The sequence below is a fragment of the Larus michahellis genome, chromosome 1 (assembly GCF_964199755.1).
Source record: "Larus michahellis chromosome 1, bLarMic1.1, whole genome shotgun sequence".
In the NCBI taxonomy this organism is placed as follows: domain Eukaryota; kingdom Metazoa; phylum Chordata; class Aves; order Charadriiformes; family Laridae; genus Larus; species Larus michahellis.
The window spans coordinates 34,886,441-34,913,917 of record NC_133896.1 but is presented as its reverse complement, the minus strand read 5'-3'; the positions used below and the strand labels follow the sequence as shown (position 1 = coordinate 34,913,917).

The window sequence follows — 27,477 nt, the reverse complement described above, 5'->3', positions numbered from 1 at the left end:
TGGTAGAAATGTAAAGGTTTTATGAAAAGATTTATTCAGTAACAAGAAAACTTTTAGAAACCAAGCCCTAGTCAGACTGAGCAGAATTAAATGTGCATTGAAATGTGCAGATCATTATTTGACAAGTCATTTGGTGTACTAAATTGTCTTGCTGGAATAACAGGTGAGGAAGCAATTTTTTGTCTTGTTCATTTACTTCGTTTACTTCCATGGAAGTTGGCTCCTGGAAAAAGTATACAAAATTAATTGATACATTTGAGAGAATTGCCCTTTCCACCAGCACTGTGCACATAGATTGTAACTCCAGCTGTTATAGAATAATCAGATATTAACATAATTTTTCACATTTTTTTCCTTTACAAATTAGCATTATAGCGATCTCTGTTCTGAAAGTCTTTATAGGCACGTTTTGCATCTGTTTTACTGTGTGGGATTCTTCCAAAAGGTTCCAGATCATTGAAGCAGGCATCAAAAACTTCATCCACAGCTTTTTCTGCCGTTTCTTTGCTAACTTTTCTAACAGCCAGAATGGAACGAATCGCTCGCTCTCGTACACAAGTCTAAAGTGGGAATTAGATAAAGAAAAATCTGTATTAGTATAAATAATTTTTTTCCAGGTTTTCCCATTAACGCCTACTACACACATAATAATTTTGTATCACAGGACACATCCCTGGAAGTGCTCAAGGCCAGGCTGGATGGGGCTTTCAGCAATCCGGTCTAGTGGGAGGTGTCCCTGCCCATGGCAGGGGGGTTGGAACTAGATGATCTTTAAGGTCCCTTCTAACCTGAACCATTCCATGATTCTATGGTTCTAGGAGTAAAACAATGCCTGTAATAAGCATTAAAGTACATTTTTGTTCCATCCTATGCTAACTATGTGTTTTAGTTTTCCATGTGCAAATAAATCATCAATTAAGTAAGAGACATTCCTTAGAACAGGAATTAAAATACAATTTGGCATTTGTTGTAGGTATCAAGTATTTGTACAACTTGACTTGGACACAAAAGAAAATACATCAGAAAGAAACAGACGTAAATACTGGTTAGTATTTTTCCAATTGAAATGCTATAAAACATAAAGGAATGACTCCTTTACTGGCCTTCATTTTGATACCTCTTTTTACGGCAACTTTTGCTTACAAAGATTCTCTATTAAAAGATTAAAAAAAAAGATGTAAACATCCCCAGCTACAAGCTAACTGCCACTCTAACATGAGCAACTACTTGGGACTCAACCCACAGTCTTCACTACTATTAAAAAAACCTAATTCCTGTAAGACTTAATACACGTTTATTTAGAACTCTTGTCGTTCTCCTTCCTCCAGTTTTCAAAGACCTTTTAGAGTTTTACCCACTTATCGTGGGTAAGATATTCTCACCACATACCCTGCAAACCCTGGTTTTTGTTTGGTTCTTATTAACCATCCATCGTCAGTGGTAATGCTCTACGGTAGGACTAAGTATTCAGGAATTTCACTCCAACAAAAATAACAAGGTGGAAAAAAAAATTATCATGAATCGTCAAAGGTTATTAAAGGGTAATTAAGAGAAAGCAGCAAGTCCATGGCACCCACATCTTTCTCTGATGTTTTCAGCTATTAAAGTGTAGAAGACCGAGATCAAGTACGTAAAGATGGCTCATCACAAATCAGCAGACTTTTAACATCTACAGTCTTTACCTGATGGTGTCCTTTTAATCCAAATTTAAACCTGGATAATTCATTCATCAGTGTACAGTCTCCACTGAGATTAGCAGCTCGAATCTATTGAGAAAAAAAAAGCCACACCATCAGAGAAACACATGGAAATACGAAATCAAAACAAAGTTGTAATAAATTTTTTTCTTCAATATCTTTCTGGTGACAGGCGGTAAAGAATATTCCCAGGGCCGCTTCTACTTATTAAGTACATATTACTTCTTATATCCACCCTCTCAGGCTCAACGAACTGTGAAGTGTTACTATATGACCTCGAAGTTTCTCCAGGAATCAAGTCTCACACATTCGCAAAACTTAAATGAATAAGCAGAAGAGATAATATGTATATGCATATATATATATATCTAAAAGTACACACACATATATACAAACTGCTGAAAGAACATGGAAAGTAATAGTCTCCCCAGTCTGTATCAGCTGACACAAGAGTCAGGAAGAAAGGCAGATACCTTTCAAAGACTACAGCTCCAATAACCAGAAGAACAGTAACCCACCTGCTTTAGGAAAGGCTGCATTTAAATAAATATTTGTTTTAGCTTGTTAACTGTCTTCTCCTGTGCATTGTAATTTCTTTTGTCTGCCAAGTGTTCCTACACCCTCAGTTAGGAAATACAACTAAAACTGGAATTTCCTATAATTAAGTACCAGAGTGAGAATAAATGCATGGAAAACGTGAAATGTAAGAATTAAAAAGCTGGCAATAAAAATTGTAAACACCATATAATAAAATAAATATCAAAAGACCTGAAGTAAACAAATCATCTCAACAAGAGCAAGAACAAGCACAATCTTCTTTTATATATGTCTCTAATTTTATGTTTGAGGCTTACAGGCTTTATTCTGCACTGTGTAAATGCTTAGACAAAAAAAAAAAGCAGACAAAAGTTAATAATTCTGAATTATTGTAACGGGTTTCAGGTGGCAAGACGTTGGCAGGAGGGGGCCTGCCGGGATGGCTTCTGTGAGACCAGAAAAGGGGCTCTCCCCACCCTAAAACGGACCTGCTGCTGGTCAAAGCTGAGCCCATCAGCAGTGCCAGCGGTACCGCTGTGATGACATATTTAAGAAAGGATAAAAAACACCACATGGCAGCTGTGAGACAGGAATGAGAAAAACATGAGAGGAACAACCCCAAGATCAGCAAAAAGGGTGTGGGAGGAGGTGGTCCAGGCACCAGAGCAGAAATTCCCCTGCCACCTGTGGAGAAGGCCATGTTGACACAGGTTGTCTCCCTGCAGCCTGTGAAAGAACAGAGTGGAGCACATATCCACGCTGCAGTCCAAGGAAGACCCCACGCCACAGCAGATGGACACGCTCTGAAAAAAGTTGCAGCCCATAGGCAGCCCACGCAGGAGCACGTTTTCTGGCAGGAACTATGGCCCGTGGGGGACTGACGCTGGAGCACTGCATTCCTGAAAGACTCTAGGAAAGGACCCAAGCTGGAGCAGGTCTTGAAGAACAGCAGCCCATGGGAAAAACGCATGCTGGAGTAGTTCACGAAGGACTATAACCCATGGTAGGGACCTCACACTGGAGAAGGGGAATGGGGTGATGAGGAAGGAGCAGCAGAGACAAAGTGTTATGAGCTGACTGCAGCCCCCATCCCCCATCCCCCATCCCCATGTGCCGCTCTGGGGTGAAGGTGGCAGAAGAGTCAGGAATGAAAGAGTAAAGCTGAGCGTAGGAAGAAGGAGAGGTGGGGGAAAAGGTATTTTTAGTTTTATTTCTCACCATCTTACTCTGTCATTAACAGGCACTAAATTAAATCAATCTTCGTCAAGAGGGTAGCCAGTAAGTCACCTCCATATCCTTATCTCGATCCACAAGCTTTTTAAACCTACTTTTCCCCCCTATCCTACTGAGGAGGGGGAATTGGAGAATGGCTTGGTGGGTGCCTGGCAGCCAGCCAAGGTCAACCCCCCCAGTTATACCGAATGGCTTTACTAATACCACATAAGGTTACTTCATTAAGTTTTACCTGTAAAAAGATAAAGACAATATATGACTGTGACTCTCTTCCACACCAAATATGAATTCAATTAATGAATTCAAATTAATTTTTATGAAATCTGATTTGTTCTGTACCAAATTCATCATTTTGGTTCTCCCACATAATGTGTAAAGATGTGCACAGATTTCATCTAAAGTCTGGAATCTAATACATTCTGATTAAAAACAAACAAACCTACCTACAACCAAAAAGAAAAAAAACCCAACCCAAACCAAAGCCATTACAACATTTTTATATTATTTTATATATTTTTAAAAAACAGTTAAAAAGCCACCTAATTCACACAGTCACAAGAATGTACTTTTGTAATATTAATCATGAGACTAAGTTTTTCTGTGGTCAAATGAAATGGATTACATCAGAAATCAATTAAAAGCACATGAATACGCACGAGTTGTGTATACAAGAGGAATTTTTACTAGCCCGTGGCCAGTTTAATTTCACCTCCTAAGGCATCAATTTTTAAGGCCTTTCAAGCAGCAAATTCCTATGTCCTCTGAAATGGACATGGAGTCATAACTAAAGCGTACTATTAGCAACATCACAATAAATAAATAAACGTATGTTATAGGAAAAGACAAGTTTGTTGTTAACCAAAAAAACCTACACAAAAATAAGGTTACCATACTACTGTGATACCCAACATACCAAGATTTGCAGGGGAGAAACAGAACCCTATAAACATTTCACTAATGTGTAAATGCATTTTCATCTCTAACTACTCTCATTTGTTAATAACCACTTTTTGTTAGGGTTACACTCACAGTGATCACATTCTACTTAGTATGACACTGACTTATTAATATTTATGAAAACTAAACATTTTTTTTCTGAATGAAACTGCTTAAGTTGACTTGACAGAAAGGATAAAATGTATTAACAGGATTAAACCAAACAAAGTCTGTGTAAGAGCATGCCTATTTAAACATGAAACATTCCTAATAACCAGCAGTACTTAATATAATGGCAACATCAGAAGCATTTTAACTTACCTCTGAACATGCTAAGTGTTTGACATTTTTAAACCAGTCAACATGTGCACGGCAGTGATCAAAAGCATGAATCAATTCATGTGTGACCACCCGGTTCATATGGGATTGGTGGCGAATGTTGTTCTGACACAGAACAATCTGCAGAACAAAAAAGTATATGTAGATTTTTCACCGAGTTTCAACATCACACTTACTTCTCAGAGACCCAGCACACACAACCTACAGCATTTAGACTCTGTAGATCAGTCTTTTTCAACATTAACAGCATCATCATTCTGCAACGTGCTAGTTCCAATACCATGGAACATCTTTAATTTTTCTTGTTTTCATGCCTTTAACTCAGAACAGCATTAGTAGACTTAATCCTAGTAAAAAAAAAATGCAGTCCTTTGAAAGAAGACAGCGTTCAGGGCCTACCTGAGATGTGGCAGAATCAAAACCTCCACTGACACAGCCATCACAGTCTTCACAAGAAAAGTGCCGGTCATTGAAGACAGTGCTGAAAGACCCAAACAAACAAAGTTATAGGGAAGGATTTGAAAAAGACCAGTAACTCCATATAATAGTGATGTTACTACACAGAACAGGATGAATTAGTTTACATACCAACCAGACTGCTTCATAGCCTCAAGAAGTAGTTGAGCATATGGATCTAGAAAAACATTGCTGCAATCAATTTCTCTAGACAAAAGTTTCTAAGTCATCTATAATCAAAATATAAACACAGTCAAGAAAAAAGGAAAAGCACTACACATCCAAATTCACACTTTGCAGTATTCAACACTAATGCAATACAACTGGCACTTGTTACAGCTCAGGCTGCGTAAAGTGACATAGAATCATGATATTTACAAAGTTATTAATGAATCAAGCCACTTCTGACATTATTTTATTAGTAGCAGACATAAATAGAGTGGCCGATAACAACAACTGTTTTCAGTGACATTCATAGCCAACATTACATAGTGAAAAGGGCAAAAATGAACCAGAAATCGACAAATCCTCTCAAATTTTCAAGAACAAGAAGTAGAGAAGGACCTTCTGACATTAAAAAAAAAAAAAAAAAGAAGCACACAGCCACTTTTGAACTTGTGTTTTCTTTGTCTTAACCAAAATCAGCGTGTTCATCAAGCAGCAGCCCCTCCCGCTGTCAGCGGCTGGGGAAGGGGAGCAGCTCCCGTCCCGGGACCCTGCGGCCCAAGGTCACCGCCGCGGCCAGGCCGTTCCAGCGGGGGACACGGGCGTCGCCGGTCCCACCCAGGGCACCCTCCGCTGCGCCAGGGCCGGGCTCACGAGGAAAGCGCTTACTCGTGTCCAGAGTCATCCTCAGCATCAGCTGGCACCTGTTGTGGAAGGTGAAGAGGCTGCGGACCAGGAAGCTCTGCGGCTTCTTGTTCCGGTCCGGGAAGAGTCGGTAGCCGAAATCATCCTCCTCCTCCCCACCCTTCTCCTCAGCCGCCGGCGGAGCGGCCTCCCCTTGCTCCATGGCCGACCCCTGCCCCTCCCGGCGCCTGCCGGCCACCGTCCCCGGCGGCGGGGCAAAGGGCACACGGCCCGGCAGCACCAATCGCCGGGCCAGCTCCCCGTCACGTGGTGCGGAGGGGGCGGGGCCAGGCGGTGTGGAGGGCCGCGAGGCGAGGAGCGGGCGCATGCGCTATCCGCCTCTGCCGCCGCCTCCGCCGAGAGGCTGCGGGGACCGTCCCGCTGCAGGGCTGTGCTGTCTTCTGGGAAGAGGCTCGGCCGTGCGGGAAGGGCGACCAGTGCTGGCGGCGGGAGGAGGCGGGAACCGGTGCAGGTGAGACCGGGGTGGGGTGTATGGGGCCGGGCCCGCTGCCGCCCCCCCGCGGCCTGGCGAGGCGAGGGGGAGCCCACCCCGAAGGGCCGGCTTTGTCCCGGGGGCCTCTTCGGCGTGAGCCCGGGCCTCCTGCGGCGTGGGGCCTGCTGCTGGGGCGGGCCCGCAGTGCCGGCGGGGGCTCGCCCGCTCCGCTGGCTGTCGGCCAGGCCGCTGGGGCAATGCTCCTCCCGCGGAGGCGCTGGGACAGGGCAGCCCTCGGGCGTTGGGTAAAGCAAGGGACGGCCCGAGCACTGAGATTCAATAAAAACTTGCCTTAAAGGGTGTAAGAGCTGCGCTGGAAAGGAGTTTGTTGTGAACGCGTGGATTGAGGACGTTGCTAAGCTGCGTGCGACAAGCAGCGTAGGCCAGTGGGACACAGGAGCAGGCTTATATGGTATACTTGTGCAAGATGCTTTAGAATGCTAAAAAACAAGCAGGTAGATTAAATATTCGATTTTCACGTGTATAAAAATATTACTTTAGCTACTGGTAGCAAAAAGCAAAGTCTAAGGGATCACAGTGTAGTTTCTTGCATCTTTTGAAGCATCTTGTTCTAGCTACCATTGACCAGGGTGCAGTAAGCTGTATAGAATATTTGGTGGGCCCATGCCCAGGTTTCATGGAATTAACTGGGTGAATAGCACAGAGACAGTTCAGTAGGTGGCAACAGGTGTAGGTGAAAAAAAATATAGAAACCATTTGAATTGGAAATATAATAAAAAATACCTATTTTTTGGCTTCATCTAAAGTCTCTTTCCAGTTAGTTACAAATAGACTAAATATTTAAAATTTTTTAGGAAAAATACATTGCTAAGGGTAAAGAATGTTAGCACCTAAGCATAGGAGGTAACTAAGGAGAAGCACAACTGGTGCATCAAGGCACCTGCTCAGCTGCTTACTCCTGAGGATGAAAAAACAGTTCTGCTTTGGTAGTGTTAGTTCACTAATAATCATGATATGTGTTTTTCCATCTTGTATGAGACTCTTGTCCATAATTATGGACAGCACATTGTATTGCAGAAATTATGAGGTGTCTTTGGCCCATACATTTTTATATTTCTGTGCTACAAGGTTATTGTCTTACTGGACGTTAAAAATAAACAAATAATCTAGGTTTTTTTACCCTTAAATTTTGTGTGTACTTTCTATATAGTTTATTTATCCTTATGTGAGGATTGTAACTGATCCTGAATCTCTTTCAGTCAAGAGGTTAGAGTTACCAACCATTCGTAGCTTTCTTCGTCTAAGTTTGTATTTCGTTCATCATGAATTACTTAATCATGATTATTTTCAAAATATATTTGCTTCATCCTTTCAGCCTTTTGTGTGTTGGACTGTACAAATGTGCCTATTTTTTTCTGAATTGTAACCATGATTTTTTTTAAGGTTACTTTTTACTTGTGACTTGATATTTCCGTGATATGTCTTTCATCCAAGACACTAAAAATAAGACAACAAAACTTAGGAAGACTGTTAAGTATTAATAATTATTAAACAGTGTTCTAGGGACTTGGAGGGCTACAGATGTGGATAAAGAACATGTTCAAAGAATATTTTGGACTTGTAATTCATTACACTTCATAGTAAAACACCTCATGTGTTTCCTCATTCCTGTGCTAAAAATGCGTGCATATTTCAACATATTTGTAGGAGCTGAAAATGCTTTTGGGAGTTCGTTGGTCAGATATCTTGTTTCTGTTCAGATAGAAGGCTGCATGTATATCTTAATTGTTATTTGTTTTAGTTAAAACTTGAGTGTTAATGTGTTAAATTTTTCTTCATTCTGTCATCTGAGAAACACTGCAGAAGTGGCTTTAAACTAACATCACCTGATTATTGCTTTCAGGATTTTCATTGACTTTTTGAGCCCTTTACCTTACACTTAGTTAGGAAGGCATGACTTACTGTTTGTTCTAATATACTTGTTTTAACTAAATACATGGGTTCCCGTTGTTTTTTCAAAGACTTTAAATTTTCTTTCTTAGTCTCTCTCTATTTAATGTTCCTACTAGGCTATTGGGAAGCCTGTCTTGCATGTAAGTCAGACGTCTTAATTTTTGAAGTAGCTAGCTTCCTTCAGCACATACTTTGAATTTCTCTTCAGAGAGTTTTTTTTCCTTGAAATTTTGCAGATTACAATGAGTGCACCAAATAAAGCACTAGAACTACAGCTGCAAATGAAGCAGAATGCTGAAGAGCTGCAGGATTTTATGAGAGAATTGGAGAGCTGGGAAAAAGATATTAAAGAAGTGGATTCTGAACTAAGGAAACAGAGTGGTGTCCCAGAAGAGGTAAAAATCACAACTCCAGTTTCAATATTAACTCAGCTATTCATAAGTGTTTACAAAAGCAATAGTGTTTACAATAATTACTTTTTGCTTCAGCAAAATTAAATGTGTTGACTTAAAACACCTGAATAGAAGGTATGAGCTAACCCAGGTGACTTGTTTCTCATCCGAAGCAAACCAAAGATTCCTCTGTAAACTGTTCCACTAACAGAGCTGTGGGGCGGTAGCCTCTGGAGGTGATGGGTCCAGTATATTTTTAATCAGTTCTGGGTAGATCTAGGAGAATGTTTGTTTGCAACATCAGTATTACTTATTTATTGCTGACTTTTAATGTATTGGTGTTATTTTTCAGTGATACTCTGCAGACACTCATCTTCTAAAATTTAACTTTGTATCATACGTGTAATATTTGCTATTATTATGTATTGAAAGATTTACACTTGCTGTTCTTGATGGTTTGTAGAGTTCCTGAGAACAACTTGGATTTCTAAAATAAAATTAGCCAGTAGATACAGGTACTATAGATTCTTCAATACAAGTGAGTTTCACACATCTGTTTTATGATAAATTACTTATTTTAATTTAGAATTTGCCACCAATTCGAAACAAGGCTTTTAAGAAAAAGAAGAAAAGCAAAAGTAAAGTCCCTTCAAAAATAACAACGGAGGAAAACAAGAAAAACAAGATCAAGTCTTACGATTATGAAGCATGGGGAAAACTTGATGTGGTGAGTCAGAATATTTGCTTGTTAACTTAGTCTTTTTTCCCAGTTGATTCTGTCTTGAATAAGTTGTTTTTTTTAATAGGGCTGAGAGTTCAGTCCACAAGTCAGTATCTTACTGTGCTGATGAATGTAGAAAGTAGTTTTCTTCCAAAAAGTTTATGTGTTTGAAATTTGATATATTGAGAAATACCAGTTTTCTGTTGCCTGTGCTGTTATCCAGCAGACTGAATTTTACTTTGGGGGGAAAAATGACGATAGATCTATTAAAAGGTCATAATTCTAGTAGAATATAAGGCTAAATACAACTCACAGTATTAGAGGATAGATCTCTTACTTTTGAAGTGTGGAAAACTCCCCAATAAAGAGGACTTAAGCAGTAGAAATTTTAAAAAATGCACTACTAATTCTTCTAAATTCTTGCTTGATTTATTTTGCATTGTTAGATTATAATGAAGATAATTTATTTTTATCTGATTTCAGGATAAGATACTTGAAGAACTTGATAAAGAAGACAGTACTCATGATTCTGTGTCTCCAGAATCAGACTCTGAGGAAGATGGAATCCGTATAGATGCAGAAAAAGCTCTTGCAGAGAAGGAAAAGGTTATAGCATTGTAACTGTTTGTTATACTTGGTATTGGGGCCAGTTCTGTTTAATATCTTTATCAGTGATCTGGAGGAGGGGACCAAGTGCACCCCCAATAAGTTTGCAGATGACACCAAGTTGGGCAGGAGTGTTGATCTGCTTGAGGATAGGAAGGCTGTGCAGAGGGATTGGGACAGGCTGGACTGATGGGTCGAAGCCAATGGTATGAGATTCAACAAGGCCAAGTGCCGGGTCTTGCACTTGGGTCACAACAACCCCATGCAACGCTACAAGCTTGGAGAAGAGTGGCTGGAAAGCTGCCCAGTGGAAAAGGGCTTAGGGGTGCTAGTTGACAGCTGGCTGAATATAAGCCAGCAGTGTGCCCAAGTGGCCAAGAAAGCCAGCAGCATCCTGGCTTGTATCAGAAATAGTGTGGTCAGCAGGACTAGGGGAGTGATCATCCCCATGTACTCGGCACTGGTGAAGCCACGTCCCAAATACTGTGTTCACTATTGGGCCCCTCACTACAAAAAAGACATTGAGGTGCCGGGGGATGTTCAAAGAAGGTCAATGAAGCTGGTGAAGGGTTTAGAACACAAGTGTATGAGAAGCAGCTGAGGGAACTGGGGTTGTTTAGTCTGGAGAACAGGAGGCTGAGGGGAGACCTTATCGCTCTCTACAGCTACCTGAAAGGAGGTTGTACCAAGATGGGGGTCAGTCTCTTCTTCCAAATAATAAGCAATGGGACAAGAGGAAACAGCCTCAAGTATGCCATGGGGGGTTAAGGTTGGATACTGGGAAGAATTCATTCACCGAAAGGGCTGTCAAGCATTGTAACAGGCTGCCCAGGGAAGCGGTTGAGTCGCCATCCCTGGAGGTGCTTAAAAGGTGTGTAGATGTGCTTAGGGACGTGATTTTATGGTGGGCTGTGTAGTGCTAGGTTAATGGTTGGACTTGATGATCTTGAAGGTCTTTTAGAACCTAAATGATTCTATGATTTGCATAGTATCAAGTTAGACGTAGCATTTTTAGTTTCTTTTAAAAGATTGTTCAGTGAGGCTACACTTCTGGTGGAAAAATTGCACATTTGGAATTTTTTATGTCTGTTTTTTTCCTGCCTGCTATTCCAACATACATAATTCTCGCTGCATTTCTGTTTCTTCTCATCATCAATTGCAGCAAGGCCTGTCAGACTCTCCTTAATGTGCAGTTATAATGATTAATGTATTGGTGGGTTTTATGCTTTGAAAAGTTGGGTTGCTGTATAGAATTGCCATATGAATCAGACTGGTGTTTACCTGAACACAACGTCTGAATGCCCCAAACTAAATCACCAATAATTTAAGATTAGTTCCTTTGCGAGGCCATTTACATCTGGGCATGATGGGCGAGTTTGTATATCTTTCCTGCCTTGGTAAAGGCAAGTTGGTACCATTTCAGTTTTACCTTATTTTGCAAGGCGAATACAGCAAGACCTATCTCATGCTCCGTTGGCAGTTGTAGGGCAACTTCTGTAGTTCTGAGAAACTTCCTTGTTTATAAACAGTCACCTAACACCATCTGTCAGTCCAGACTTCTTCAGTAGAGTTCTGTAGGGGTTTTTTTAATTGTCTGCATGGGTGATATCCGCCTTTTTTCTCTGCTGCTTTAGAAATTCCCCGATGTATAATCTGCAGTTTACACTGAGAAATTGAGATGTCTTTGCCCATTTTCATCTTGGCTGCAGTGAAGCAGCTGAGGGCACATGAGATAAAAGTTGTGTCCCAGAGGAGGCAGAAATGAGAATATTTACCTTGAAAAGCAAAGATGCCCAATTTAGTTACTAAAAAGACAAAAAAAACCTTCAGGGATTCTCCTTGGAAATTTAAGCAGCTATGTAGGTGTTTGTTATAGGTTTCTGGAAATGACCTACAGATACTGAAAATCAGTATATAATAAAACCCTCTTATTGCATAGATCATAAGAAATATTTAATATGGGATACTTAGAATATTGTAGTTAAAAAAAATGTTTTACAGTAAAGTAGTACTTTGTGAGAGATGTTAAACAAAAATGTTTGAGCATTCTAAAATACAAGCTTTGAATTTTTTAACCAAAAATTAGTAATGTGTCTGTCAGTGTACGGTAATTTGCTAATAAGACTTTCTTCTATTCACAGGGTAATAGCTACTTTAAACAAGGGAACTTTGATGAAGCTATAAAATGCTACACTAGAGGGATGCATTCTGATCCGTACAATCCGGTATTGCCCACAAACAGAGCGTCAGCTTTTTATAGAATGAAAAAGTAAGGCTTGTATTGTTAAATCCTTAATATTTTCTTCTTTCGAATGCTACCTTCAGATCTTTTGACTGGTTTTAAGCTTGATTATATTATTCACCGTGCTGTAATACAGCCTGTGTAAGACTGCTGTTGCAACCCGCTTTACAGTTTCAAAGTAAAATAGAAATTGCCAGGATAAAGAATATGGTAGTCTCTCATCTTTTCTTCCTCTGCTTTCATGCTGGAAATTTGCCATCTTCTGTGTTACAGTATAAGACTTCAAAAAAAAAAAAAAAGGCAAAAAGAGAGGAAGTTCAGTATGTAATTTGCCTTTCAGATATAGTGAGCTCTATTTCTAAGGCTTTAATTTGTTTGGGGTGAAGAAAGGGTATAGGAGAGTGGGTTATTCTTTCTGTTGCAGTACAGATTGTTGACCTCTGTTTTCCTTTCCTGTTTTAATACGTTCTGAATTGGGACATGTTTAAATACTTGTTCTGTGCTCCTCCTGAAGCATGTAATATTTCCACTAGAGAGAACCTGTAAAGCTTCAGAGTAAGCTAACTTGCTGATATTTGGGGTTTTGTTACCTAGATGTGTCCAAACTAACTCACTCATGTTTTTGATAGGTATTCTGTTGCAGAATCTGACTGCAATTTAGCACTTGCTTTAGATAAAAATTACACGAAGGCTTATGCCAGAAGAGGGGCCGCTCGCTTTGCTCTGAAAAATCTTCAAGGTGCTAAAGAAGGTGGGTCTTTTTTAAATTCTTTCTTTAAAATACATACCAACTGTTCATTTATCTGCTTGATTGAAGCTTTTGTGATTTGCTTGTTTGATGTAGGAATTTAATTTTCATTTCCTATAAATAAAGAAAGGAAATGCGATATTGCATATTCTTCTGGCAAGGTAAATTTCATGCAGCAAGTCTAAATGATTACTTGTAAGTATTAGAAGTTCTAGAATAATTCGGCTTTAAATGTCTTAGAATAATATGTTCTTTGTAGCATCGTGGGCTTTTTAGGTAACTACAAAATATGTTGTCTCAAAAAAAAGCTCTTATTTTATACTCTGGTTACTTGCCTGTAGTTCCTATCTGAAACTTTTTCTTTTCTTTCGAAAAAAAACCTCTCTTTTTTTCTGCTTTTCTGATAGATTATGAAAAAGTTTTAGAGCTGGATGCAAACAACTTTGAAGCAAAAAATGAACTGAAGAAAATCAATCAGGTAATAAGATTAATAGGCCCTAACATAAATTAGTCAGTTTATATCTGTATCAACAAGAGGAACTGAATTCAACAAGTCCTTGTGCTTTTTTCTGACATTTTTGATGTTTTAAGTTCACTGAGGTGAAAATCTGTAATTGAGTTTCTTCTGGATAAACTAGCATGTATGCAAACATCCATGTAACAGTGGATTAGCAGACTAAAACTGGATGCATGCATCAACATCTGTGGTTTGGTTTGTTTGGCTTTTCTAAATCTTCCCCCAGATGTTTTTTCTACCTCCTGTGTTAATGTTTTTTTTCAGTCATGCTTAGTATTTTCATACAAGGTAGCACTACATGTGACAGAACCTGGGTGTTCTCTTGGCAGTAAAGCTGAACTGCCAGCCTGCTTGTAGTCCCACTGATTGCTGTGGTCTGCCAAACCAGAAAGTGAGTTTAAGCCTAGCAGAACATAATACTCTACTGTAAGTCTGATCCCTTTCTTGTCAGGGAGAGAATGTTGATTATTATGACCTCAGTAAATATAAGCTTACCTGTCATTACTGTGTGAGTATGCTTATACCTCTACAACTGTGGTTTTGAAAGCACTTGAAAAAATTATTTTCAAAATGAAGACGCAAAGTCTCCAGTAGTTGAAGAAGTAAATGATTTGTGAATTGGAACATATATAGACAGGTTTCATGAGTCACTTCACATTGTGCTTCAGCAATTACATACTTTTTATTTACCAAGTAATATTCTGATTCACAGTCCCTCATAGAAATGCATTTTCAAGAACGGTTTATAATGATCTTTTCAGTTTGCATTCAACTTGCAACACAGGCACTCCTGTTAAAATGCTTGGCAGAGCAGAGGGCAACTACTTACTGAGGAAAAAAATTTCTTCTTTGCAGGCTCTGTCATCAAAAGAGTGTTCTGAACAGAAAGAGTTTGAAGATACAGTCAGACCAGAATTAACAGATGAAGAGAAGAAGCGGATTGAAGACCAGCAGCTCAAGCAGAAGGCTATTACAGAAAAAGATCTGGTAAGTCACAGGTTCTGGTGGAGCAGATGAGAACTAGGGAAGAAAAGTGTTCTGTTGTGCTATTAGCTATGCAAATGTGTAAATTAAACCTGAAACTGTCTTGAAGTTCACAAATACAATGTCCTTGATATTGTTTCCTGTTTTAGGCTCTATAGGAGGGGAAAGGGACAGTGAGTTCTTTTTGGACTCTTCTGGAGGAATAATTATACAAGGTAGCTCTTACAGCCCAAATTGCATATGATAAATTTCAAATATGTGCTAAGATAAGTAGAACTTGAACTGTATTTCACAGAGATCCTGTTTCTCCAGTATTATGTGCATCTTGACCCCTGCTCATCCAAGTAGAGTTGTGGGCTGTTCCTTGTGCTTTCAAACCTCTAATTACATTGTGAAAAGTAGTTATAAAAAGGACTTCAGGGAGGGCAGGCAACAATGACAATCAAAATATCTTTCTGGCTACATGGTCTCGACTCACAGTTGGCTTATTGATTTCTCCCTCTCCCCATTGTTGCAATTAAGAAATAATACTATCAACTAAAACATAATTTTCTTTCTGTTCTCTTACCTAGCTTTTTAGCTTCTGACTTTTTATCAATATTCAGGTTACCTGTGCTGATTTTTAAGAGGTAATTAATAGGAAAAGAAGGAAAGCAGAAATTAAGTAGGTAAAAGGAACAACAGTTTGAAAAGGCCACAGAAAAGAAATTTCAGTCTAGTGCACTACTTCATTGGTAGCAGAGTTGACTCATTATGGGCCTGTTCTGGCAATATGGATCCTGTCAAGTCTGAACTGTGGCCTTCGCTTTTTTGCCAGTGAGTAGAGTAGTAGTGGAGAATATAATACATGGCTTTATAGTAGTCCTGAGAAGCAAAAGATAATCTTAGTCTCTCAGAAACAAACAAACAAAGTAATGTAATTTTGTTGTATGGAACATTAATTAGAAAATAACAGCAATATTTGGGCCCAAGTAATATTTAAGGATAAGAGTTTCATGGATGTAGCAGGGTAAAGATGGATTCGTGCAATGCAGAAAGTCATCTTGAAAGGAGAATTGTAAAGTTTCGTCTTTGTTCAGCTTGTATTTAAATTCAGGAGGTACAGGGTGGCATATCCTGCACATCAAGAGTAAGGGTAAATCACATGTTATAGACTTAAAGTCTGCGATTAAACTATGCATGTAGAAAAGTAATTTTTATCCTTAAAGTACTAGAAAAAGTTAAGGTATATTTTGTAGTCTCTGCCTCTAAGCTTAGCTATGAAGAAATATGCCATAAATATCTGCCCTGATGTAGGTGTTCTTTGTGATCCATCTTCTTGATATTGTGACCCTGTCTACTAAAAAGGATAAGAAAAGCTCATTGCACTAGATCTTTCTCAATGCTATTTTTTTCTACGTTACGTATTACAGGGTAACGGTTATTTCAAAGAAGGAAAGTATGAGACTGCAATAGAATGTTATACCCGTGGTATAGCAGCAGATGGAACCAATGCGCTTTTGCCAGCTAACAGAGCCATGGCCTACCTAAAGATTGAAAAGTAAGTAGAATTGCATGTGCTATACTGGTTCTTTCTTTGTTGAGAACTACATGGAAGAATGATCCAGTAGATTTTCACTCAAGTTACTGTCACTCCTTCTAATTCTTTCCAGAACTCAGTAGAGAATAAATTGTATTTAAGATAGTAAGGGAGAGAGAACAACTCAGTATGTGTGATTTTACGATGCGTTTCATAGGAAAGAAGTTCTGAGAGAATATAATGGCATCAGTATGAAATAGAATGAAAATCAAACTTTAGAAACTCTTTTATGTGTGTAAAATTCTAGATACTCGCCTTTCTCATAGGTCCTGCCCAAATCTTTATGTCTCTTGATTATAAAACCCAGTCAGCTACTAAATGTTGCACTGTAAAAAGTGGATTATAACTTCTATTCATTCCCTTTGAAGTCAGGAGCTTTTTCTGGAAATTGTAATTTTTGAAATATATTTCTCTTTAACTCCACTAATGGAGACATGTGTATGTAGTTAGTTTCTTTTTAATTAAGCTTTATTCATGTAATCCAGTAACAGTAGGAAATGCATGCTTTCTAGCAAATGAGAGAAATTACATATGACCATTTTTGAAGTGTGAATCTTTTTTGATTCTCTGATGGTGTGGTAGTTTAAACTGGTAGCATGAGATGCAGAGAGCTGAGCATTAGGTTGATCATCAGTTCTAACATGGTGTGGCTGGGTATCTGTAGAGACAATACATTGATCTCAAATTATGAGATTATAATAAGTTGCACAGGTAGTATTTCTGACACAATATTTGTAATTCAGTATTGAAGCCATAGAGGACATCATAATGCAAATAATGTTTGTCGAGAATCAGAGGAAGGGATGCTTTAATTGAATGACAAAGCAAGAAAATCAATTCTGTGTGATAAATCAGTGTATCGTGGGTCTTTGCATTTCAAAGAGGACCCAAACATAAAATGCAACAGAAGCTCATTGGTATTCTTATAAACGTCTAGAACTGATAAGAACTGCAAAAAAAACCCACCCCAAAACTATTTCCATAAATTCAATGATAGATTGAAGGAGGAGAAAAGGAATGAATGAAAATACTTAAATATGCACATAGTGGAATCATGATCTATTATAACTGGGATGAGGAAATTTGGTCAGACAATGAAGCAAGTTACTTTAATGCTAGGATATACCGGCATCTTATTCTGAAATAGTTAAGGACAAGTCACAGAAATTCAGATGTAGATGAATTTATTCTGATATGTGCTTGCTTCTCCTTTCTAGTATTTTTTTGTTTGCTTGTTTGTAATGGTATTTCTGGTTTTCAGATGTACAAAGCTATGATGCTGACTTCCATTTTAAGGCTATTTACTGTTTAAAGTGGACTCTGCTCTGACAGGCTTTAAGTATTTATTTTCACAGAGGAAGTGAATTTCTCTGTGATGATAAAAAGAGTCAGCAGTGTGTCATTTGGCTGAAAGATTTGGCTGAAATTTCAAGGTGCTGAGAAATCATATTTTTTATATTTACTTTTATTTTACATTTTAGCTCAGTGGTATGTATTTATATGTATATAGGTAAGTAAGATCTGTCTTCATATTTCAGTTGTTTTGGGTAGCTCTGTCTTTTCAGTTGAAACTGCCTCTTGAAACTGATTATTAATTTTGTTCAACTCTTTTGCTGAGATATGAAGAGGCAGAAAATGATTGTACGCAAGCTCTGCTCTTAGATGCCTCCTATTCTAAAGCCTTTGCCAGAAGAGGAGCTGCCAGAGTTGCTCTTGGAAAGCTAAAAGAAGCTATGCAAGGTACGACTTCAAATTATCTAAGTGTGATAGGCAAGAGATAAGTGCATCCTGATTTTTTTTTTTTAGTCTTCTAGTAGCAATTAAATTAATTGCTGACTAATTGAGGTTATCATTGCAAAAATTAGGAATGGTGGGATTTTGGTGTGTTTCATTGAATATGTATAAAACCTTTTGTGTTGGTATCCACATGATCCAAAGACAATTTTATATGAAATTAGAACTATTGTTGCTTATGGTAAGTACTAAGAAATAGTTTGAAAAATGGGTTTGAAAACTAGGTCATGATATAAGCATTAGGATGACTTACCTGCCTCTCATTATTTTAGATCTGTTAAAGGAAAAGAAAAGGTTTGAATAGTTGCTAGTTACCTTGTAACTTGAAATGTTTACAGTTGTCCTGTGTCATTTTTCACTCAGATTTTGAAGCTGTTCTGAAGCTGGAACCTGGAAATAAACAAGCAATAAACGAACTCACTAAAATAAGGAATGTATGTATACTTGTGCTATTTTTTTGTAAGTCTATAGTAAAAGAATGTTTTAATTTTTTATTGTGTAATTTTTAACATATCTTAATAATTATTTGTTAAACTTTTGATCTTTTGGGTGACTTACCATTTTTTCAGGAATTAGCTGAGACAGAACAGCAGACTCATCAAGAATATCCTGCAGTATTGATAAAAGAAACAGAAATAAAAAATATAGTGAAAGTGATTGATAATCCATTACACCTGAAATCCACAGTAAGTTGTTTTGTTCTAAGAGTTGCTTTCTATAATGATGGGGAAAAATAGAGCTTAAAGTTAAAATCCACTTCTTGCTTATTTCTGTAGACCAACTCCTGATAGATACATCTTGCCCGTGGAAAGCTCAAAATTTACAGATTTGGTTTTTTGCTATTTTTCAAGAACATAAACTTCAGCATTTCCATGTGCATGTAACAGTAGCGGTGGTGTAAGCCTTCAGCCTACAGTACCACACTCAGGAAACATGGTGTATGCCTATATCTGTAGTACAGAATGAGGAGGCAACCCCACGACCCTGTCCTAGGCCCGTAGCTAACGTTGCAATTGATACTAAAGGGGGGGCAGTTGAGTCTCGGTGTTTCATTGCAGACTTGAGAAGGTTCTGGGTAAACTTCCCTTCTCTTCATCTGCTGTTTATAGTTTCTATAGCAGCTGTAGTGGTAACAAGACATGTTACCTACCCATGTCATATGCTGGTGTCACCTAGGGCGACTGCAAGAGCCTTGAGCCTGCATTTTCATCCACATAAACCGTAGGATAGCTGGGTATTGGTTTTCAAGAAGCAGTATTTTTGGGCTATGAATTATCAGTGGTTATAGTCAGACTAATGAGTTAGATATGACAAAATATGATAACAGAGAGAGTAACATTAGCTTTCTTTATGTATTAGGCTTCCCCTTTTAGTGCATTTAATCTTTATACACTCAGCAGTGAGTTGTGTGAATACGAAGCATTCTCACACATTGTACAGAGTACTGTAGTGTTCTGTTTTTGATGATTTCAAAACGTTTGTTTACTCCATTAAATATATAATCCAGATGGATAGTTTTAGTAGAAAATGTGTGATTATTTTGATCCTTTTTTTTTTTTTGCGGGGCGGGGGGGGTGGGCAGGGAGTATTATACGTTCTCGATGACCAGATACAGTATTTCTAGAAAGTTAAATGAATTGATTATGAAGTAGGTGAAACACTATAGGCAATTATATTACATATTTAGTTTGGCTGCTAAATTAAGTGGAGATGCTAGGTTGATTGTCTTTTCCTTGGTGTTCAAGTATAGATGAAAGGTCTGTGCTTTTACTACTGCCCAAGGATTGCAGAGACAACTGTAATTTTATTTTATATCCACCAGGGAGCCTCCCAGTCTTAGCCTAATGATGAGATGGTCTATTGTCGAAGCGAACTGTGTATTGTCTGTCAATACATCAACAAGATGGTGGGTTTTTGGCATGATTTAAAGCAGTTTGCAAACTGCTGTGAAGACTTACGATGGGATTGTGTTAGAACTGGACAGAGAAATCTGCCATTTTTAGAAGTCTGAATTGTTGAGTATGTTTAGTAGTGTGTGTTTGCATCTGTATTTCCAGAGCAATATACACTATTTTCATATTCAGGAAATGAAATTCCAAAGTAAAAGGTAATGAATTTTTTCTTTTTTTCTTTTTTTTTCCTCCCCCCACTAAATGGTTCTGCCTTGTAAGACCTGCGAAGGTGGTGCTAGGTGATGGTCAAAAACAATGGTGATGATGCAAAGATTAAAGAAGCTGAAGCATTTTAGTTAGTGTGTCCTCTGGTGGTGGAGTTAAGTGCCTTATGATGTACGTAAATGTCAACCAGCAGATATTTATCATCTCAAAATTTGAAGTTGAGGGTCAAGGCCTATGTTCCTGGATATTTACTTGTTTAGCTAAATTACAAATCTTGACTAGGGGATTGGTCAAAATATATGGTAGTTCTTGCCCATTGAATTTTAGTAGGGGAAATAAACCACTTTTTTTTGTTTTTTATTACTGGGAAAACAGAATGCAAGCTTATGAGATCCTCTAGAATAAGGATACACTGGTTTATGAGGGTAAAGCAATAAAATGATCATATAAGGCTTCCTGAAGAATGTAATGAAGTTTCCTTTTTTGCCATTTATCTTTATTGAAATTATCTTCCATATGTACCGCTACAGATGAAACTGGTTATCATGAGATTATTTAAAATTAAACACAGCTGCGTATCTGGGGCCTGTATGTACACTGATGTTGAGGCTACACACTGACAGGAGGTATGTGTTCTGTTTAGAAGCCTTTGCAAAGAATAGCCATTGAAGAAATTGATGATGACACACCAAACAGTGATTTGCCCATCGCTACTTCTTTAGTCAATAACTGGAGGAATTCAATGAGTGTTGAAACAACAGGGAATCTAGATCAGGATGATCAGTTGACTACAATGGACATTCCAAAAGCAAAGCACTTAAAAATAGAAGAAATCAGTGATACTTCACCATTACAGTAAGTATAAAAATTCTGATCCTCTTTTTAAAAGGTAAATGTAGCTGAAATTAATTTTCACTTTCACATTTCTACATGTGATGAGGTATCAAATGTATTTCGGAGAATTTGGGTTAAAAAGAAAATATTGAAAGAAAATAAAGTTCTAACACGTCTGCTTCTTTGATCTTGTGGTGGTTGAGACAAGTACGGTCTACTTAGTGTTAGATGGAAAATTAGTCCTGTTCTTGCATTTCCATTATAAAGGAATTCATAATATTTTCCAGTATGCCGTCCTCTCTTCCTTGTGCACTTCATTTTCCCTAGCTGTGATTTTTATTTGTAATGTTTTAGAGTAGAACTAGAGCAGAATTCAAACGCTCTTTGCGCACCAGTTGTGTGAGATAAAAAGAGCAGATGAGAGTGTCACCACTCTTCCCTCTGCTGAGCAGGCAGCCGTTAACTTCATGTTTGCTTAAAGCTCCCAAGTGCTACTGTATTAGCTGGGCAGACTCAAGTCTGGCTGGCTGGAACTAGACTGAAGTATAGAAGGCACTATCCTAACTTTATCCCTGCTAAGTGTTGGAACTCTGTTTGTTGGCTGCTTAGGAAAGCTCTGTATGCATTGGCATCATCTCATTCTGTTAATAGTAAATACTTTTAATGAAATTCTGTTTGAAGAATTTCTATGAGAAACACCCTCCCACACCCACCTTTTCCAGCTCAGTCAGATGGATTTACTGTGAAGTGTTAAAGAAAAAAATACGTTTCTTAGCCCTTTTTTAAGTTCTGAAAAACAAATGGACTTGACTGGTAAATTACAGGACAAAAAATAGCTTCACCGTAGTCGGTGTTTAAAATGGTTTGTTCATTTGACATGGTTATTGTTTGTATTGTGAAACCGCAGAAAATGTAATATTTTTTTTGCAGCTATATATGGTAGAAATCTGTGCCATAAAATGCAGTTATTTCCAGAAACAAAGTAGAGAAAGGCTGAGCGTATTTGTAAGCAGGTGTGTTCTTTTAGAAAAGATGGATCAAATACAAAGCTTCCATAATTTGAAGGGGTTTTTTAGATACCTGCTTAAAATAATTTTTTTTTTAACTTGGATTAGTATTTTAGATTTTTAATGAATTCAAAGATGTCCAGTTAGGTCTCAGTGTAGGATTTCCTTAAGTGTTTTCTTGATTATGTGCTTCAAAATCTTTCTGCAGGCCTCCTGCCAGTGTGAAAGGAAGTTCATCAATGTTGCATCCATCATTCCCTGTGAACAAACAGAGAGAAAAAGAAATCAGAAGGTCATTTAGATCTGATTCTCAGATCCCTGTCATTCCTGCAAATTCTTTCCAGCTTGAGGCTGACTTCAGGAAGTTGAAAGACTGCCCGGAAAATATGTACTTGTACCTGAAGGTATAAAACATAGTAGCGATTGACAGTGCTTGGACAAGTTTCTTCAACTGACATTGAAGAAACAGCGCAAATTTAGGTGGCAAGCGTAGCTATGTTTAGAGTGTCTTAACGGTGTATAATAGTCCCTTTCTTTAATTACCTTCACATAATGCTAAGTAGTTTTATCCACGTTTGAGTAATTTCTCCTCTTGTGCCTAGGTTTTCGCTTAACCTCGCTTTGAATACAGTCCTCTGCATAATCTGTCTCTTCTTTCAGACATAGGCCCTGATTCTGTAAAGACTTAAATACGTTAGTAACCATGTTAAATTCTAATTTTTCAAATGAATGCTCCTAGGGTAATTAGACATAGCAACATTCTTATCTCTTTAAACCAAACAAATGCTTGGAACACATCAATCTACTTAATGTGTAGTTCTGCTTATATATTTTTCACAGAAAAATTGCTTAGATTCCTTTTAAAAGAAGTTAGCAATCATTGTCACAAAAAAAACCAAACACCAAACAAAAAACCCCAAAACTAATGTTTAATGTCAAATAGTGCAAGTGATTTGGTTTTTTGTTTCCTTTCATGCACTTCAGCATTGTCCAAGACATCCTAAAATTTCATTGCTAGTTCTTATGACTCAACTGTATCTTTTTGCCTAAAAATAACGCTTTTCTAATTTTTCCAAAGCAAATAGAGCCATCGCTTTATCCAAAACTGTTCCAAAAATCCTTAGATCCAGACTTGTTCAACCAGATACTGAAAATTCTACATGATTTCTACATTGAGTAAGTTTGACTCCTTTGTTTTAAATTGCTTATTCCTACTCTGGGGTTTTCCCCCTTTTTTTTTTGTCTCCCTAGCCCAGCCCTTGGGCTAACAAAATTATTTCCAGCACATAACATTGCATGAACATGATGCGATAATTGGAATGATTCAATTGTTCCTTCCTAAGAAATTAAAGATATCTTGAAGAATCAGATAGAAAAGAGGTAAATAAATAAATAGCCTTTACTGTATATTGTCAAATTCAGTTCTGTTAAATAGCATCAGAAATTGAATATTAGACTGTATGAAATAATTTTCCTTCATATTACTGTGTATGGTCTGTTATCACATATAATTGCACAATATTAGCTTTCTATATTTCTCAGCTTTAGAAAGTAAATATAGAGAGTTTCATTTTCGTGCAATGCTTATTGTGATGTATTCTGACTTTTTTTTTAATTACCTGGTAGCATTTTACAGTAGCCTGTAGTAAATGTATATTGGAGCTAGAAGTTCTGATAAGACAGGACCGGACGATTGTTTTTGAAATTTGTATCCATGCTACCATTTGAGGCTTAAAGTTCATTTTGCCTGTCAGAGGCAGTGTGCCACTTCTCTTAGTTACTCTGCCTGAGAGCGCATGCCCAGAATGTTTTTAGGGTGTTGTTTTATGGGGAAAAGCAAATGTAAATGAAAGTTAGCCTTAAAGTTACCTTAAAGAAAGGTTTCTTTAAAAGTAAATATCCATCACGTGGGTGAAATATGACATCTGAAGAGATACGGTCCTGCATTTGTCAGTATGACATATAAGGGCTAGGAAGTTGAAATTGTTTGCAGTAAGGTAAAAGACATTGCTCCCGGAGGGAGACGGGACAAGCTTATGAAAGAAAAATACTGTTTGTTGTTACTATTTGTAAGAAAGATAACGCCTGTTTACTGTTGACCAGAAGAAAGCAAAATGAATGCAATCTAGGAATTTTCTGTATGGCTAAAAATGAGGGTAACTGTAATGTGGTGCTTCTTGCAGAGCTTCTGTGACCACAGGCACTGCTTCCCTTCACACACACATGTATAAAAATTGAGCAGTTATGGCAAGGTGTGAGCATACAATAGCTATTCTGTACATGAACAGCAGTCAGTTTGCATCAGTCTAGGTTGTTGTATTTCTTCACAAATCTGTATCAAGTATCTGTTCTCTGTATCAGAAGGATACTTGCGTAAAGACTTCTGGATGTTGACTTTTTGCACTGTGGGTGGGAGAATGAACAGGAAAGATGAGAAAGGCAGGGAATATGAGAGAAACAAAGAAGGGAGTTCATTGGTCCTTTAGTTTCTTGTTCCTGAAGTCTTTAATATTGCTTGCAGCTACTGAATCTTTCTAATCAACAGTAGTTATTTTTATATTTCTAATAATCTTCTTCAGGAAAGAGGAGCCATCGCTCATCCTTGAAATCCTCCAGAGGCTATCTGAATTAAAAAGATTTGATATGGCAGTAATGTTTATGTCAGGCTCAGAGAAAAAAAGTAAGTAATTCAGTAGTATCTTTTTCAAACTTCACTTGTGATACTGTGGAATCTAGCAAGAAATACATAAATTGTAGTGCTATTCTTGTTTATTCTATGTAATAATCAGTTATGGTTATTGTCTAACTTTTTGACTGTTTTCAAAATTAATATGAATGTCATGTAACTTTTCTTAGACTTTTGATTCCTTATTAGTTGTTAAGACTTGAAAACTACAGCTAAATCGTTTTGATTTTATCAGTAATACCACTGCATTTTAGTCTGATGAAGTAAGCTTCACTAGCATTCCTGTTTGTAGCTGGTAATGTTACCAATTCATGAATTTGTATGAAATATTACATCTGAAATGTAAGGTATACAAATTACACATTTTCCACAATTTGCAACCATTTCATGGCAATCCTGGCTTTACTGATGGCAAAAAGAATGCAAACATCACTAAACCACTCAGTCTGTTTGTCTCTGTCCTGTTCTTGAGGCATCATTTAGGTTTGTTTGTGATTCGGGTTGACATTGGTTTGAGTTCACGGTTTATAAAAGTGGGTTTTGTCTCAAACATTTTCTTTTAGTGCACCAGACAGGCTATGTAACAGTGAGACACAAGCAAAATATTTCTCTGGGACCAAATAATGTCAAATTTACTATCTACAACTGAGTTTCACTAATAACCATTATACTTTCAAAATTTTGATGTGTGAATCTCCTTAAAATAAAATGACTTGTTTGACTTGCTGAAGTGCAAGTAAATTCCTCTTACAAATTGCATTTATGCCTTTAAGCTGATGTAAGCTTTCTCTGCCATCTGGCATTAACTTTTATCTTCTGCATTTAATGGCACAGTGCCAAGACAGCAAACAAAATAAAAGCTGTTTGTGTATGTTGTCAGGATTATATACCTGTTTAAGGAAATGTTGTTACGCAGCTTGTGGGCATCAAAACAAAATGAGAGCTTCCCTTTGCTACTTTTTTTTTATCATCTCAGTAGTTCTAAAAATTTACTCTTATTTCAGCTATATAATCCAAACCTCACTCTCACTGAGGAATGAGTTGGACTGATTTACCTTAAAAGTAACAAATAATAGAATAATAATAATAGAAGAATAACAAAAACAACAGCTTATGTTGTTTTTTTTTTTTTTACAGTTGCACAGGTGTTGTTCAATCATGTGAATCACGTGGGATTGAAAGATATTTCTGTTGAAGAATTGAAGAAGAAATATGGCATTTTCTCTTAGTGAGATGACTGGCATGTAGATTTCTGGTTCTGCACTACTTTCATGTGGAAATCAGCTGAAGAAGCCTATAAAGACTGGAATTTTGTCGCTTTTGTATAAGTAATGAAACTCTTAAACTTGGTTTAGCCAAATGGCAAGTGCCTGAAGAGATAATTATCTTGTTCTGCAGGTACGTTTGCTTTCCAACACCTGAAACAATACAGATCTACATTGTCTTCAGTGGAATCTGTTTGCCTAAAAAACAACTGGGCAGATTGGCAATCAGGATGGGGACTGTAGATAAGAGATCTTTATTAAAAGGAAAAAACGTATTTATAACCATGTCTTTGGTAAGAATCAATTCGTGTATATTACAAATATGTGTGTTTTTTATTTTAGGAAAATAAACTGATTGTTGAGTTGAAGATACTACACTTTGAAGGATTTTTTTTTTCTTTTTTTTAATTAAGGTGCCTAAATCATTCTTCTCTAAGGCTACATACACCACATTAGAACATGTAATGTGCCAAGTGAACCTGAGGTATGATGGCCAAAATATTCCAGAATTCTTTTACTTGAGTTTACGCAAGAGCTGAGTTTTTGCATTGACAGCTGAGATATTCCTGTGAACCTCAGCTGTAATTGCAGAATAGAAGGAAGTCAAATACTGTAGAATTAAACTGAAAGTATAGGGAAGCACATTTTTTGTCTTTTTCAGAGAGTACTTTTCATATATTCTGATGAAACTTATCTTTTGGGTACGTTGTTCCTAAGCAGGTAAAGTCCCTAAGCAGCCACAGGGAGCTAAGCAGAATACCTTTCCAGTATGAAGAAGACAAAGGCATGAAATCACCTGAAATTCTTAGATAAGAAATAGCATTAGGCATAATAAACTATTCATATTGTTCCCGTGACCAGAAGAAGGAAATAACAGAACTTTTCAAATATACTGTAAGATTTCACTGCAATAACCAAATAGTGGCATCTAAAAGATTTGCCTGTGTCTCAAGGCTCGACCGTTGCCTTTCATCCTGCTGACACTAACATTCTGTCAGCTTGCTTTTATCCTGATTCAGCCCTTGTCCTTTACTGATGCTCCTCTGACTATGAAAGCCTTCTGAGATTAATGCGTTTGGTTTGGTAGTTGTGCTTTTTCTTCTCAGAGGAACTATTAAACAGCTATAACATTCAAAAAGGCTTCAAGCTTCCAAGGTGGATTAATAGTAAAGGGTAGGGGATGTTATCTTTCATGTAGTCAGTATTAGAGAACTAATTTTAAAACATTTGCAGGTGTGTAATGTCCTAGTTAGGATATAATCTGGTTTTAAAAAAATAAAATAACGGCTACATCTGTGGGCTGGGTAGCAACTGACTTGAATGAAGCATTAGATCCCTAACTTGGCTCCCAGTTAGCCCTGGAACTGGGCACTAGGAGAACAGCCAGTGTTATTGGGGAAATGGAAGAGCTTTTCTGTAACACTGCTTGAAGCTTACCTACAATATCGACTGTTTCTACTGGGTGTGTCCCAGGTTACTTGGTAACTGGCTGTTTCTTCCCCTTGTTGTAAAGCAATTCTGGTAACGCATC

At 37.7% G+C, this 27,477-nt stretch overlaps 2 protein-coding genes across 3 annotated transcripts; one reads left to right on the top strand and one right to left on the bottom strand.

The window, feature by feature from the left end:
- Positions 1-175: 175 nt before the first annotated feature.
- Positions 176-6,375, bottom strand: ATP23 (ATP23 metallopeptidase and ATP synthase assembly factor homolog). 2 transcript variants are annotated; one of them, XM_074569718.1, is made up of 6 exons: positions 6,033-6,375; positions 5,331-5,376; positions 5,142-5,223; positions 4,725-4,862; positions 1,683-1,766; positions 176-560 (listed from the first exon to the last, which is right to left on the bottom strand). In XM_074569718.1, exons 1-6 carry the CDS (start codon positions 6,373-6,375, stop codon positions 357-359), a joined length of 897 nt encoding a protein of 298 aa, XP_074425819.1. In that variant the 3' UTR covers positions 176-356. The 2 variants fall into 2 exon arrangements, with proteins under 2 accessions (XP_074425819.1, XP_074425907.1); XM_074569806.1 differs by having other exon boundaries at positions 5,331-5,428; positions 6,033-6,047.
- Positions 6,347-26,318, top strand: RPAP3 (RNA polymerase II associated protein 3). Its single transcript, XM_074569587.1, has 17 exons — positions 6,347-6,519; positions 8,691-8,849; positions 9,433-9,573; positions 10,051-10,173; positions 12,315-12,442; positions 13,045-13,166; positions 13,571-13,641; positions 14,536-14,667; positions 16,077-16,204; positions 17,862-17,983; positions 18,401-18,471; positions 18,607-18,723; positions 20,798-21,009; positions 22,204-22,399; positions 23,074-23,171; positions 24,575-24,675; positions 25,819-26,318. The coding sequence occupies exons 2-17, from the start codon at positions 8,697-8,699 to the stop codon at positions 25,908-25,910; spliced, it is 2,007 nt and encodes a 668-aa protein (XP_074425688.1). The 5' UTR covers positions 6,347-6,519; positions 8,691-8,696; the 3' UTR covers positions 25,911-26,318.
- Positions 26,319-27,477: the final 1,159 nt, after the last annotated feature.